The sequence below is a fragment of the Postia placenta genome (assembly GCF_002117355.1).
Source record: "Postia placenta MAD-698-R-SB12 unplaced genomic scaffold POSPLAscaffold_21, whole genome shotgun sequence".
NCBI lineage: Eukaryota > Fungi > Basidiomycota > Agaricomycetes > Polyporales > Adustoporiaceae > Rhodonia > Rhodonia placenta.
This window is the reverse complement of record NW_020169852.1, coordinates 143,977-157,614: the sequence shown is the minus strand read 5'-3', so window position 1 is coordinate 157,614 and position 13,638 is coordinate 143,977. Positions and strand designations below refer to the sequence as shown.

Here is a 13,638-nt window from a genome sequence, read left to right as displayed (position 1 = left end):
TATGTCACATTCGCCAAAATAAAGGTCGAAGTGAGATATTTAGACTCACTCAGCGCTTCCCAGGAGGTTGTTCAAGATCGGAGCTTCTCACAGTCACGTGCCGATCATTTTACTGCAAATCAGCGCTCAGTTACGACCCCCTCCTAGTACAATTGAAAACGGCTGCATCTAACCCGCCATGGTCGTAAGTTTTGGCATTGTTTTACTGGAAGCAAAACGTGTGATCTCCACTGTTTGACAGAAAATATCAGTGCTACAGCACGCGCCGGCCGCGCATCTACCTCAGCGACCAGGAGACCCCACACCAACTTCTCGCAATTTGGACCCCCTCATGCATCCGTTTGCGCGTGCGCGGGAACGTATGCGAGCTCTCAATGCAGCCAAAATGGAGCGTATGTTTGCGAAGCCATTCGTAGCGGGACTGGAGGGACATGTTGATGCTGTGGAGACAATGGCTCGTAAACCGGAGAGCCTTGACATGGTCGCAAGTGGGAGCTGGGACGGAGGTGTGTACGTGTTCATGTCCTAGAAAGTATAAGTATTAGACGAAGTGATAACCGGTATTCATATTCAGGGCTGATTCTACACGATATCTCACGCCGCACCCGAGTCTTGCATGTGGATGGTGCACATCAAGGCAAAGTGTCGGGGGTCTGCTTCGCAGATAGTGACAGGCTACTGAGTTGCGGCGTTGACCGCAATGTCAAACTATGGAACATCCGGTCATCATCAGATGACGACCAAAACGAGGCTGGACCCTCATCGGTAACCACATCAATTCTTGTTATGCGCATGCAACTAAACATCATATAGGGTCAGAAACCCCTTAGCGTCTTTCCAGGAAAGACTGCTTTTAAGTAAGTCTTCTTGTCCCTTCGCTCAAAATTCATGACCGTAACATGTACTACCCTTCAGCTCGATAGATCACCATCGGTCTGACCCGCTCTTTGCTACTGCCTCCAACATCGTCCAGGTATGGGACGAAACAAAGTTCGTAGTCTTATGATGCAGTCGTCATCGGTCTGCCATCCTAACAGCATTGTAGGAGCGCCCCCATCTCAAACCTCACCTTCCCGACTTCCACGGAAACCATCTCAGCCGTGCGCTTCAACCTGTCCGAGTCCTCTGTCCTCGCGAGCATAGGCTCAGACAGGACATTCACGTTGTATGACATACGAACAGGCAAGGCGGAGCGCCGGGTGGTCATGCAGGTTGGCCATTACTTTCCTATCTGTAGCTAGTGGTCTTACGGTTGGTCGCAGATGCGTAGCAACTCGCTTGCATGGTCGCCGACGTTTCCAACGTTGCTTTTGCTTGCCTCTGAAGACCATAACCTATATACGTTCGATATTCGCGCCCTCAAAACGCCTTCACAAATATACAAGGCACATGTCGCGGCCGTAATGAGCTGTGACTGGAGTCCCACCGGCACCGAGCTAGTGAGCGGTGGTTGGGATCGAACTATTCGAATATGGAAAGAAGGTGTCGGTACAGCGCCTGAGGTGTACCACACCAAGCGCATGCAGAGGTGCGTTACCAACGTTGTGAGACATCTAATCAACGGAGATCGAGCCAATGGATTACAGGGTCACGTCAACCATCTACACAGCTGATGCTCGCTACGTACTGTCCGGGTCGGACGATGGCAATGTGCGGATATGGAAAGCACACGCGTCAGAGAAGCTGGGCATTGTCACTGCGCGTGAGCGTGCCGCGATCGAGTACCGGGACACACTCAAGGAGCGATGGAAGATGGACGCGCAAGTAGGGAAGGTGTCACGGTAAGTTCACGGAGGCCCCTGTTTCTCGCTCTGTTGTTGTTTGCTGATGCATCTCCTTGTAGGAGCCGACACATCCCGAAACCAGTTTACAAGGCCGCGCAGCTTAAGCGCACCATGTTGGAGGCTCGGCAGGTCAAAGAGGAGCGCAGGCGAAAGCATACCAGGGCAGGAGAGACGAAGCCAAAAGCAGAGCGGAAGAAGGTCGTCGTTGCAGAGCAGACGTAGGGTCTACGCATTATGCGATATGTCCTGTGGCATATATCAGACTGCTGCGATTTTTTGGTCATTTGTTGGTGCAAATCCTATTTCTCGTGCTGTCTTAGACTGCGATCCTTGAGTGCGCACCACCACAAGCATTTCACGTGTTTCAGCATGAGACTCCAGATTTCACCGTCGAGCTTGGATGCGCTGCCAACGCCAGATGATCATTCCGGATTAGGAAGTTGTTGTGTTCAGGACACTCGGTCTCAGACATTTGTCCAGGTTCAACCCGTCACACATCCAATGTTTACACATCGTAAAGCCACAAACATACAGTACATGCCACCGTTTTGGTATAAAAATGTATGGAAGGATTCCAACCGCTATCGCCGCCGCCGCGGCTCGCTCTATGATATCTAACAAGTCTAGCGAGTATCACAACCTGAAAACCCAAAACCCTACACCGATTGATGCTCAAACCCGGAGGTGTTGAGTGAAGGTGTGCCCGTGAGCGATGTAGAAAAGCAGGCCGAATCATTTTAAGCAGATCTGCAGCGAATGTAAGCTTGAGTCTTCGAGAAGATATGCACACTTACGAATTGACACATCCACTCTCGCGATCAGCCGAGTTATGACGATTCCATCCTGCAAGACCTACACCACCAGCTAATCCCAGGAGCAGCAGCGAAGATGGCGTCGATCGCAACGTCTATAAGCTTTGAATAAGCGAGATATTTACGCGTAGAAGACGCATCGTTGCGTACCTGAGACGAACCTCTGGTACTAGCATGAGCATATGGCCGGAGGCGTGACGGACCATCGAACGTCTCTGGCCTTGGGAGAGAATACGGGGATGTGCTATCGACCGCAGACGAGCTGTGCGCCCCTCGTGCTGTCGTTGTCACTCTGGGGCCGCGATAACGACTTGGGCCATCGAACGTGATAGGAGCGGGCAGAGCTTGTACCGAGCTGCTGATACCCTTACGAGAAGAAGAATCGATAGGTGGTGCGGGACGACGAACAGATGCAGAGCGTGCGAGCAGCCTGCTTGACTCTCCCAGTCTAGCAGGAGCGTCAAAGATATCTAGAATTTGGTGGAAGTCGGGGGCGTGATGCTCTTCTATTGGTAGTTCGGCCGACGCTGTGGCCATCGGACGTTGGGCAGAAGGGATCGATGGTGCCCGCCGGCGAGCAGGGAGAATATCGCAGGAAGCAGGGGTCAACGCTCGGCGCACAGGCGACGTAGGGAGCATGATGCTTCGAGACTGAAAGGTAATGGGGTGGTCAGAGAGAAAGTGCAATCAGACTCTGCTGCTATATATGAGGTCTCACATCTGCGGCAAGCTGGTGGATACATTGCTCGGAGAATACTTGTTCGCAGATATCCAGCGCTCCATGGATCCGGAGATGATGCGGCGTTTGAAACCCATCTTCTTTCGGATGGTTGCATGTACATTCACCTGTGTGAGTGTGGCGACGCGTGCCAGCAAGCCCTGTATCCTGACAGTCGTCGGATAAACCAGATAGCTACCTTGCACGGCTGGACCTATTGTGAGCCAACTTCAATGGGACTATGCAGCCAGACAACCTGCGTCTGATATCCGCACTAACCCCCTGATATCCTATTCGCGTCTCTACAGTGAAGCTGTTTCAACTGTTGCAGGCTGGCGCATCCGACAGCGAGCCGCAAGTCTGTCAAAGGTGAATTGTGCACTGTGATCTTCATCCGAGGAGTATGCAACTTTCCGGAGACTTGAAACAGTGCCTTCACGATTCCTGGAGCTGTGGCCCTCTCATTTCGGTACAACTGATCAGGATGGAGTCCTAGCGCTTATGAATATCGAAAAATGCATACCAGTTTCAACAATATTTCACCTGATCGTTATCGTTCCCAGCTATCGCAGAGAATGCAATGACTCGAAACGGGCCGACGTTCAAACGCACTCTCTATCTCAATAGGCTTCTGTCGAGCATTGTCCGTCAGCAAAGGGGCTGTCTGCAAGAGGAAAAGGATGCGTACTTCTTACCCACAGGTCGTACGCATCTCACACTTGCGCTAAGCGGTCAGATCCTAGCATTCCTTGCCTGGGTGACGGGAAGGTCAATACTACATAGCACTTACTAAGAATAGATGGTAGAAGTATCGGTTCATCATGAACCACCGAGGAGCGCGCTTCTAACACCGATCGGCCGAAGAGGAATGCGGTGATTTGTGCACTGAGTGCGGGCATAGAGCGGAGTAAGCTGCAATTGCACCCGAGAAGCAATTGGCAATCTATCTACCAACAGTAAGGTAGCAATTCGAGGGGCCACTCACAATTAGCGAGGAGTAGGTTGATACCAGACAACGGAGGATGATCGCTGAGTCATGGAGATGGTGTTCAAATTTAGAGAGGATTGCGTGCGATCCTAGCACGATCTGGAGTTTCCAGCGCTTGGACCCTTGGGCCTTCGCCGGACTGTACGAGAGGGGATGAATTGGAGACGGACGTCTATACATGGCTCACCTCGTAGCACAAACATATCTAAACACTAAATGTGGGGAAACGCACAGTAGATTCACCTCATCAGTTCATTTAACGATGCAAACAAACGTACTTCCATCACGGAATTCTATGATCACTGCCAAATCTGCATGAGATCTCTAATGAGGGACACACAAATCAATCAGCATTATACTGATCGATTAAGTTGTCGGTCTCAATGCACGGCTCATGAGCCAGGATGCGCGAGTGTACGTCACGTTTTGCTAGAGAGCGAGAGTCTACATAGAACGAAAGCGGCGCGGATCCCTTGCACGGCAAATGCCGTCATCGCTGATACTTCTCCCTCAAGACTTTGAGAAGCTATAGCAATTTCACCAATGTGCGCATCCGTGGGACACACAACGTTTAATAGCACTATTCAAACATTGCTATGAACATCACCTAAGCTGCCATCACTCATCAGATGCAGTAATATAATAGGCTTGCCAGAATCGCTCTATGCCACCTTCCTCTTGATACTGTAGGAGAGGAATTATTACGACACGACGTTCAATTGAATGTATGCTATCTTACCTCTTGCAGTATTGCATGATCCGGAATGACAACAATGTCCCCTCCAAGGCGTATCCCGTCCCTCCCTTCGGTATCGTCAACCAATATTGGCCTCGCGGGAAGACGAAGGGTATTCTCATTGTTCGGAGCGACGATTCCCCATTGGTCTGAACTGCCTCTGGAAGTTTGATAGTCTATGAAACCTGCCTGCAGATCAAAGCGATCCTCGTGTCTATGCACGCTGACGAACATCGCGTGCATACCCTGAACCTCTGCAGCACTGGGAAGGCCTTGGTGCGGTACCCGCAGACATCCCGGTTGCCATTTACCTTGGAAGTGTCCCCGTGCGCCGTCCTCTTGCGCGGTACGATACCAGCCCCGGATCATCGACAAAGGAAGAACTGTCGCGCCGGTCAAGTAAGTGTAGCTGAGTCTATCGAGCTCGATTGATGTGTCATAATTTATTAGGAGCTGTCGCCGAGACGACGGGTAGAATGGCTGATGTGTGTTCCTGCGCGGACTGCCGCAAGAGCGTCCACAACCGACTTGATACCAAGTCGGCCTCACAAGTGTGTCAGAACTCTCTAACAGTTGGTATATCACCAGAGAGTCCTTCTTCATCAACGAGGTCATAGATGCCCTTGAAGGGTCAAGCTCATGAATGACTACTTGCCATCCATCTATCATCGTGACGTAGTGGGTGTCGAGAAAAGCGAATGATTCATAACCCCGATCGTGCTCTGACAGTAAATGCTGTGTTCGCAGTGGACCTCTCAGAAATGGATTCTAAACAAGAAAGAGTCGAACACACACATAAAGCCAATGTCCAGTTCTCCAATTCCAAATCTGGACTTCACTGCCGAAGCCGTAATGAACCGGAACTTCGAGCCCCACCAGGTCGCCTTGCATGAGAAGCCTCTTTCCAGGTCTGCTCTGCGTTGAGACGTGACTGTGAGCGGCAAATGGGTGTGGCGCGCCGTCTCCGGAAAGACAGAGAAAGCGAAGTTGTCCATTGGAGGGGCTATGTGGTGTAAGCAACACACAACATGTACGCGATCATATAGCGTACTTTGAGTGATCAAAGGGTTTGATACTTCCTGTGACTATAAGAAGATCCTGTGAAGGATCCATGCATATACTCCAAATGTGAACATCGAATTTATCCTCATGAATCGTCCACGCTCGTTCCTCCGTTCCGAACAAAGGGCACGGAAATTGCAGGAAGTCGATTCCGCCATTCTCATTCTCTTGCGCAAATACTAGACCCGGAGAAACGGCATATGGATTGTAGAGCTTCCGCGAAATCGACTTTCCTTGGATCAACGCGGGCTTGCTGCACATTCGCTGTAGAGACCGCAACTTCTCGAGTTTCTCTGGGTGTGACAGACGGCAATCAGGTTCGTCGATCATGCCCGCGAGATCGAGGCTACACTTGTATTGTAGCTCAACAGTATCTTGTACTAAATGCAAGAAGATCCTGCAGACCTAGCGTCGAGGGAATAATCAGATATCGAGAACGATCATAATCAGGGCACTCACTTGCTTGATGACGGCCAGATCTTGAGCATCCATAAAGCGTAAAATGGATACGAGGAGCTCTGGCGGCAATTCAGTAAAGTTGAGAGAGACCATGATTTCCAAAAGCCAGATGCAGATGGAGTGTGTCGTCCAGTCAAGCCATAGACAAGAACGATAGCATCGAATGAGTATAAAGGCACGAAAGCAAAGAGAGAAGCGGAATAAGACACATATCAAAGGGCGCATTATATACTGGCCATACAACGTGCTCCATTGTTCAGGCAGATCAGGTACACGCCTCGCCGATGTCGTCTAGAGCAAAGCTGCCTCGGACGATTCTATTGTGTGATAAAAAAGGCATGGACTACAGGAGCACTGTCAGTCATTGCAAATTCCCGAAGGTGAGAGCACGGTGCATAAGCTTGCGGGCTGTAAAATGACGTACAGTGTCAATGACGACGGTCAAAGTACAACTGGGAGCTGTATTACCGAGGGATGACTCGAATACCGGACTAGTTGCCCTATTCTGAGCTACTCCGAGACTCTTTCGCCATTGTTGCTCGCGACTTCAGACGCGACAGCTGGAGGTTTTCTATTTTCCTGCAACCAAGCGAGGGCGCTACACAGGGCATTGTGATCTTCATGTTCTGGTCACCGAGGACATTTGTGCTCAAGGCGGAGCGCAACGACACACACACTCTATCCGGTCGAATGAGGTGACTATTACCTACCATACTATCACAGGTGTGTGCACTGTGCAGTGTGCATTCGTCCGTTGCAATCGATTTCAGCATCAGTAAATCCACCGTTTTACTTGTAATACTTATGCTACCTTATTATATCTTATTTACTTCTCGTGAACATTCTCTCCACTTTTCTAGGAAGAGATAATTATGAATAGAAGACCTTATTTACATTATTCTCTACAGGTAAATAAGACCATAAGTCCCACAAGTAAAGAGGGGATTTTGCTGACGCCTTTCGTGCTGTCTTTGCACTTTGCCCAGAGCCAAACGATCTCTGATATTCGACAGAATCGACATGTTCCGTGCGACCCTTAGTTTATATACAAGTGCGCTATGAGATGTCCCCACTCTCTCCGCTCAACAACGACAGTACGCTCCACCACGGATCCGCTCACTGCTTCATAGGCCGGATCGCCTGCTGATAGGGCCACTTGTCGAGGTTCAGCCCCAGCAAATGGAACGGCGAGTATGTCAACCCGTCGCCCTGCCGTCGCGCAACCAACCTTAGCTTGTGCCTTACACAATCAGAACAAAAAAGAACACGCACCACCATATCGTGCGGAAAGCCTTTCGCGAACTGCTTAACGGCCTCGAGCTCCGCAATCTGCTCCGGCGTGAGCGCGATGTCCAGCGCGCCGATGTTGTCCATCAGGTGCTCGACCTTGCGCCCACCGACGATTGGGAACACGTACGGCGTCTTCTGCATCACGTACGCGAGCGCCACTGCGTAGAAAGGGTCAAGTTAATGGGCTGTCGCATCTAGACGGGTGCGGGGAGGGGGGGACGTACGCGCCGTGATGCTCGTTGCACCCGTTTCGGCTGCGACCTTTTCAAGCACTTGGCAGACCTGGCGCTCCTCCGGTGTGCGCTCCCAGTCGGCGCTCATGATTGTGCGGCCTTGACAAGAACGTGCGTGAGCCTTGTTTAGATTGGATATGTTGTGAACAGGGGAACGTACCCTTCTCGCCCGTCTGGCGACGACGCTCCTCTTCTGCATCTGTGCGGATCTTGCCGCCTGCGAGGACGTTCCACGGCGCGAGGGCCATACCTGATACACACGGTTATGAGCGCTACAGACATATGTGGGCGCGGTGAAGTCGCGACGCACCCTCGACGCGCGCCATGGGGATGATATCGCGCTCGAAGTCGCGCTGCATGATGTTCCATGCGCCCTGGTAGATCACGAAGGGCGTCTTGCCCGTCAGGCGTGCATACATGTTTGCGCGCGAGACGATCCATGCGGGTGTATCCGAGACGCCCTGTGCGTATGCGTAAGTTACCTGCGCGGAAAGGGACGAGATATGCGCACCAGGTAGAGCACTTTTCCTTGTGCTACGAGATGGTGCAGGCCATTCATGACCTCTTCGACACCGCAGGTCCAGTCCCACTGTGATAAGGGGAAACATGTCAGAGCGGTAGTGCGGAAACGACAGAAGGGAGTGGACAGACCCAGTGGAGGTAAAGAATGTCGATGTAGTCCGTGCGCAGTTTCTTGAGGGACTGCTCGACCGAGACGTGGAGCGACTTGATGTTGTTTCCGACATAGCTTGTCTTCTGCGAGAGATCGGCCGCACGCTTGAAGTTCGATGTGTACTAACGGAAGGTGAGCGATCAAACGAATCACTGTATTGAGCGTCGGGCGCACACCTTTGTCGCGATGACCATCTGGTCACGGTTCTGGCGTCGCTCCATCCACTCGCCGATGAACTGCTCGGACGTCTCGTCTTGGTAGTTGTTGGCCGTGTCGATAAAGTTGCCGCCGGCGTCATAGAAAGCGTCGAGGAGCTTGAAGCTGTCGTCCTTGTCCATCTGGCCCATGCCGATGTTGGCCCACTGGTCGCCGATGCTCATGGCACCGAGGCAGATGGGCGAGACATGGATGCCGGCGAGGGGCGCGAGCTGGCGGTGATTGCCAAGCTTTGTCTTTGGCGGGGGAGTCGGGACGAAGAAGCTCTGTGTAGACATAGTGTTGATGAGAGGAATTGAGGTGCAGGTTGGGTTGCTCACGGGGGTTTTAATGTTCCTCGAAGACGGCGGACGCGCTGGGAGGTGAGAGCTGTGCCGCCACTGTCGCGTCCAGGCCGGCAAGGACGCGCGGCATATACAGCTGCGCCTCGTCACGAATGCATATTTGACGCGTTTGTAAGCCGCTAGTCTGTAGTCTGGGGGGCCGTGTTCTGTGGCCTCGGTGGGAGTCGTCCGCTCACATGGATTGACCGATCCACCGGCCTCGGAACTCGAGCAACGTGCAGCCGCCTCAGCGACGTCACTCCATGCCGCTAGACACGGTCACGTGCACCGTGTCCTGTACGCACGTCCATTGCTCCAGCGCTCAGCCTCCTTCCCGCAGTCTGAACTGTTGACTTTGGGTATGTCGGGCAAGCGTCGCTGCCGGCCCGGGTCACGTGGTCGTGCACCGGTGTGGGAATAGGACTTATGTAGGCGTTGCGCGCCGTAGGTAGCCCCATCGCTTTGTAACCTTATCCACCATTGATCCCTGTCCATCGAGGACGTTGGCTGCCGGCGGTCTTTCCGGCGTCGTTCTCACATGAACAAGACGTCTAGGCAACGACATCTCACCGACGGTTCCGTCTCACTCTCCTCACCATCGTCACAATCCCCAGAATCAAGAGAGATATAAGGATTCTGTATAGATCTCTCAAGCCCCAGAGGCTAGAGAATCAAAAGGCGGATATAGAGAACCGCACGGCTATGCGTTCATTGGGTAGAGGAAATCGCACCGGGTGAAGACAACTTCAAACCGCGGCAAAAATGCGCAGTGTGCCATATGCATTTGAGGCGCGACTCATTCTCCTTTCCTCTGTCTCTCCGGATGTAGACGTTGTTTGATCACATAACACATACCATTTTGCTCTATATACCGCTTGCGAAGACGGCGTGGGTGGAGTGCAGGCAACGTCGCGCGTGCCAGGTGAGTTGCTTTTGTTGATCATTAGGATGGCCCACGAATGTATTCCGGCGCTGAATCTGAGCTGAAATCTGCTCAGATTCCGTACTGTGAACTATCCTAGCACGCACGAGCGAACGTCGCACACGTCTTCACTGTTATATCGAACCTTGCGTCCCATTTTTGGTCTTGTACATCGTCGCGATCGCATGATGCGCATATATGGATGCTGTCAGATCGTTACCGTCATGCACTCTTTCTTTCGTTTCATTCTGCGTAGCCTACCGTTTTCACGGGCATCCAACAACCGTCAACGAACACACTGCAGCACCGCGGCGCAGATGCCGACTAGCGTGTCTAATAATATCCACAGATGCGTCTTTCATCCTGTAGCGGCATGACACAAAGTACATCTTCCCTCCTTACTACTCCTCCGGGCGGATCGCCTGCTGGGTCGGCCACTTGTCAAAGTGGCCCGACGCCTTGTACATGGCGATGAACTCCGGGCCGTCCCCCTGCACCTACTTGTCACCCCGGAACCCGGTGGACACCCAGAACGCGCGTCGAAGGCACTGACAATCATCGAGGTGGGGAAGCCGACGTCAAACGGGAGCACATCCTCGAGGTGCGCGATCTGCGCGGGGCTCAGCGCGATGTCCAGCGCGGCAATGTTGTCCATCAGGTGCTCGACCTTGCGCCCGCCGACGATTGGGAACACGTACGGCGTCTTCTGCATCACGTACGCGATCGCCACTGCATGCGAGTGCAAAAAGACAGCCTCGTCAGTCGCTGCTGCAGGGAGCCTGTGAAAAATACACGCCGGACGTGATGCTCAGCGCGCCCACCTCCTGGGCGACCTTCTCCAGCGCCTGGCACACCCTTCTCTGATCAGGAGTGCGCTCCCACTCGTTTGAGGCGGTCCTGCGGCCTGTTTGCAGACTGGCACTCAGCACGTGCACCGCTAGAGACTAGCAATCAATCACACACCCAGCTCGCCCGTCTCACGCCGCCGCTCCTCCTCTTCATCCGTACGGATCCTGCCTGCCGCAAGGACGTTGCACGGCGCGAGCGCCATCCCTAGCGCACACACGGTCAGCGGCCTGCACTCTCTGACGCGCATGCGCACGACGGACCTTCCTCACGCGCCATGAGAATGATCTCGCGCTCAAATTTGCGCTGCAGGATGCGCCACGCGCCCTGTTAAACCACGAAGGGCATCTTGCCCGTGGGGCGCGCGTACGTGTTGGCTTTTGCGACCACCTACGCGGGCGTGTCGGAGACTCCCTTGCACGGTGTGAGCTGCCGCTGCCGTGCCATCGCCTCCCGCCAAAAGAATGCGTACGAGGTACAGCACCTTCCTCTGTGCGATGAGATGGTGCAGGCCATTCATGACCTCCTCGATGCTGCATTCCCAGTCCCACTGCAGGCGCGTGGTCAGGCCGTGAGCGACGGCGCGCAACGCAACGGACGAGCGTACCCAGTGCAAGTAGAGAATGTCGATATAGTCCGTCTGCAGCTTCGCGAGCGAGGCCTCGACGGAGAGGTAGAGCGACTTCATGTTGTTGCCGACGTACGTCGACTTTTGCGGGAGGTCCGCCGCGCGCTTGTAGTTCGTCGAATACTGGCTCTCCGCGCGCGCACATCAGCACAACGCGCTCCCGGCCCAGTATGCAGCACACCCACGCACCTTCGTCGCAACGACCATCTGATCGCGCACGCCGCGCGCGGCCATCCACTCGCCGAGGAATCGCTCGGACGTCTCATCCTGGTACGCGTTCGCAGTGTCGACAAAGTTGCCACCCGCGGCGTAGAACGCGTCCAGCAGGCGGAAGCTGCGGTCCTTGTCCATCTTGCCCATGCCGTACTGGCCCCACTGGTCGCCGATGCTCATAGCGCCGAGGCAGATGGGCGAGACGTGGATGCCGGCGAGGGGCGCGAGTCGGCGGTGGCGGCCGAGCTTGGTCGCGGGTGGGGGTGCGGGGGCCCAGAAGCGCGAGGGGCGGGACATGTTAGCTTCGTTTTGGCTTCGTGTGAGGGTGTAGGATGAACGAGCACTCGGCGAGAGCGGTGGCGGTTTTGAGGGCTGCAGAGTGCTGGTCATTGTGATATATATATGGTCCTGTGGGTCGGCCGTGCGGGTGGGGTGCGCTGCAGCAGGTGCTATCACCAGGCGTGGACATAGCACATAACGCGGTCTGTTACTACGCCCGCGCGCTGGCGCATAGTAAGCTTCAGTGGATAGCCGCAGGAGGGCGTTTATATTTATAGAGAACAGTTGTTTTAATGTAAACCCCGGACACAGAGGGCTGCACATCGGCGTAAGGGGGGAGCTAGGCCTTTATCGCTGTGAACCACTGCCGCTTCTTGCATCGTCGATCGTGATCTTGATTATTGCCGCTGGCTGCCTGAGATAGTGCCTGTCCTTCAACTCTCCTGATCGCCCGTATGAGCACCAATCCCCGTCTTATGATGTTCCGAGGAGATTCATCAAGCGGCCGTTCCGCTACCAACATGTCTTGTGCAATCTACTACCCTTTTGCCAGGAAGATTGAGGCCACAATGAACTAGTATTTATGCTCGCTTTTGCTGCCTCTTCCTCGTAGCGTCAGGCCAGAATTGTGTATGAGCGACCTCGCCCGATCTCAATATTCGTAGGCTTGAGTGAGCTTATCCTTGCCAGGTCTTTGGCCCCTTAGCTTGTGATGACGATCCCAACCGCGCAAGACGAGATGCTAACTCTTCGACACGCAACTCGTGCTCTTTGGAGACTGTTCTAGAGACTGTCAATACTCCGGGAGACCCGGAGCATACGAGCCCACCGTGTGCTGGATCCCACTGGATATGGGCAGAAAGGCTGGCAATTAGTCGACGTTGCTGGCATTAGCAAGTGAGTTCGTCCTGCAGATAGCCGTTGACTGCACAGTGTGATTCCATATGTGAGCTAACGTAATCCTGCCGTTCCCTTACGATGTTGCGCGGCACTGCTATCTTGAGCAGCATTTTGTTGCATGAATAGACCACTAATTAGCTGTGCTTTTTCATTGACGCGTGAACATCTAAGGAGCCATTCGTTCACTGACTTCACAGTCGCGTACTAGCCATGACACTCATGCTCAGCCTCATTGTAAGCCTTCTTATAGTTGGACCTCCACTCTTGTGCTGCCACCGCATGCGCCGAGTCTTGGGTCCAAAGCACAATCACAACGAGCCCTCAGGTGCCGATAAGATGACACTGTCGTAACAGTGATGAAACATTCACAAGCATAACATTCCGTGACCCTCCTCTGTTTGCGAAGAACAGATAGGCTGATTGCTCTAGTCACATGTAGAGCCACGCTCCTCAAGGACCCATGCTGGTGTGTCAGAACATCGTCCCTTCAATTTCGCAAGGAGGAAATTGAGTAGTGCATGCATAGCTGCTAACGCGTGAACGAAGGAAAACATCC

General features: G+C 53.4%; 5 protein-coding genes across 5 annotated transcripts; 1 reads left to right on the top strand and 4 right to left on the bottom strand.

The window, feature by feature from the left end:
• Window positions 1–178: 178 nt before the first annotated feature.
• Window positions 179–2,006, top strand: POSPLADRAFT_1037273 (hypothetical protein; the record flags this gene model as incomplete). Its single annotated transcript, XM_024477209.1, has 9 exons — window positions 179–184; window positions 242–506; window positions 575–765; window positions 814–857; window positions 916–990; window positions 1,046–1,211; window positions 1,263–1,528; window positions 1,587–1,781; window positions 1,844–2,006. The coding sequence occupies 9 exons, from the start codon at window positions 179–181 to the stop codon at window positions 2,004–2,006; spliced, it is 1,371 nt and encodes a 456-aa protein (XP_024333566.1).
• Window positions 2,007–2,282: 276 nt separating this feature from the next.
• On the bottom strand, window positions 2,283–3,240 carry POSPLADRAFT_1041853 (hypothetical protein). Its single transcript, XM_024477988.1, has 3 exons — window positions 2,747–3,240; window positions 2,579–2,691; window positions 2,283–2,531 (listed from the first exon to the last, which is right to left on the bottom strand). Exons 1-3 carry the CDS (start codon window positions 3,233–3,235, stop codon window positions 2,522–2,524), a joined length of 612 nt encoding a protein of 203 aa, XP_024333565.1. The 5' UTR covers window positions 3,236–3,240; the 3' UTR covers window positions 2,283–2,521.
• A 1,680-nt stretch (window positions 3,241–4,920) lies between these two features.
• On the bottom strand, window positions 4,921–6,652 carry POSPLADRAFT_1158961 (hypothetical protein; the record flags this gene model as incomplete). Its single annotated transcript, XM_024487384.1, has 5 exons — window positions 4,921–4,986; window positions 5,042–5,453; window positions 5,834–6,041; window positions 6,160–6,505; window positions 6,560–6,652. 5 exons carry the CDS (start codon window positions 6,650–6,652, stop codon window positions 4,921–4,923), a joined length of 1,125 nt encoding a protein of 374 aa, XP_024333564.1.
• Window positions 6,653–7,675: 1,023 nt separating this feature from the next.
• Window positions 7,676–9,254, bottom strand: POSPLADRAFT_1041852 (hypothetical protein; the record flags this gene model as incomplete). The annotated part of the gene is made up of 8 exons (XM_024477987.1): window positions 8,932–9,254; window positions 8,734–8,877; window positions 8,594–8,671; window positions 8,393–8,543; window positions 8,243–8,332; window positions 8,074–8,181; window positions 7,832–8,007; window positions 7,676–7,768 (listed from the first exon to the last, which is right to left on the bottom strand). Exons 1-8 carry the CDS (start codon window positions 9,247–9,249, stop codon window positions 7,676–7,678), a joined length of 1,158 nt encoding a protein of 385 aa, XP_024333563.1. The 5' UTR covers window positions 9,250–9,254.
• Window positions 9,255–10,617: 1,363 nt separating this feature from the next.
• POSPLADRAFT_1062247 (hypothetical protein) lies at window positions 10,618–12,293 on the bottom strand (the record flags this gene model as incomplete). The annotated part of the gene is made up of 8 exons (XM_024481489.1): window positions 10,618–10,707; window positions 10,770–10,970; window positions 11,038–11,120; window positions 11,180–11,269; window positions 11,326–11,389; window positions 11,457–11,612; window positions 11,670–11,813; window positions 11,880–12,293. 8 exons carry the CDS (start codon window positions 12,291–12,293, stop codon window positions 10,618–10,620), a joined length of 1,242 nt encoding a protein of 413 aa, XP_024333562.1.
• Between the last annotated feature and the right edge of the window lie 1,345 nt (window positions 12,294–13,638).

Bases quoted from the DNA above. Each gene is read 5' to 3' on its own strand.
- POSPLADRAFT_1041853 (XM_024477988.1), bottom strand. From the start codon at position 3,235: ATGCTCCCTACGTCGCCTGTGCGCCGAGCGTTGACCCCTGCTTCCTGC. The intron at 2,692-2,746 runs GTACGCAACGAT...CAAAGCTTATAG, and splicing joins GTACCAGAGGTTCGTCTCAG to ACGTTGCGATCGACGCCATC.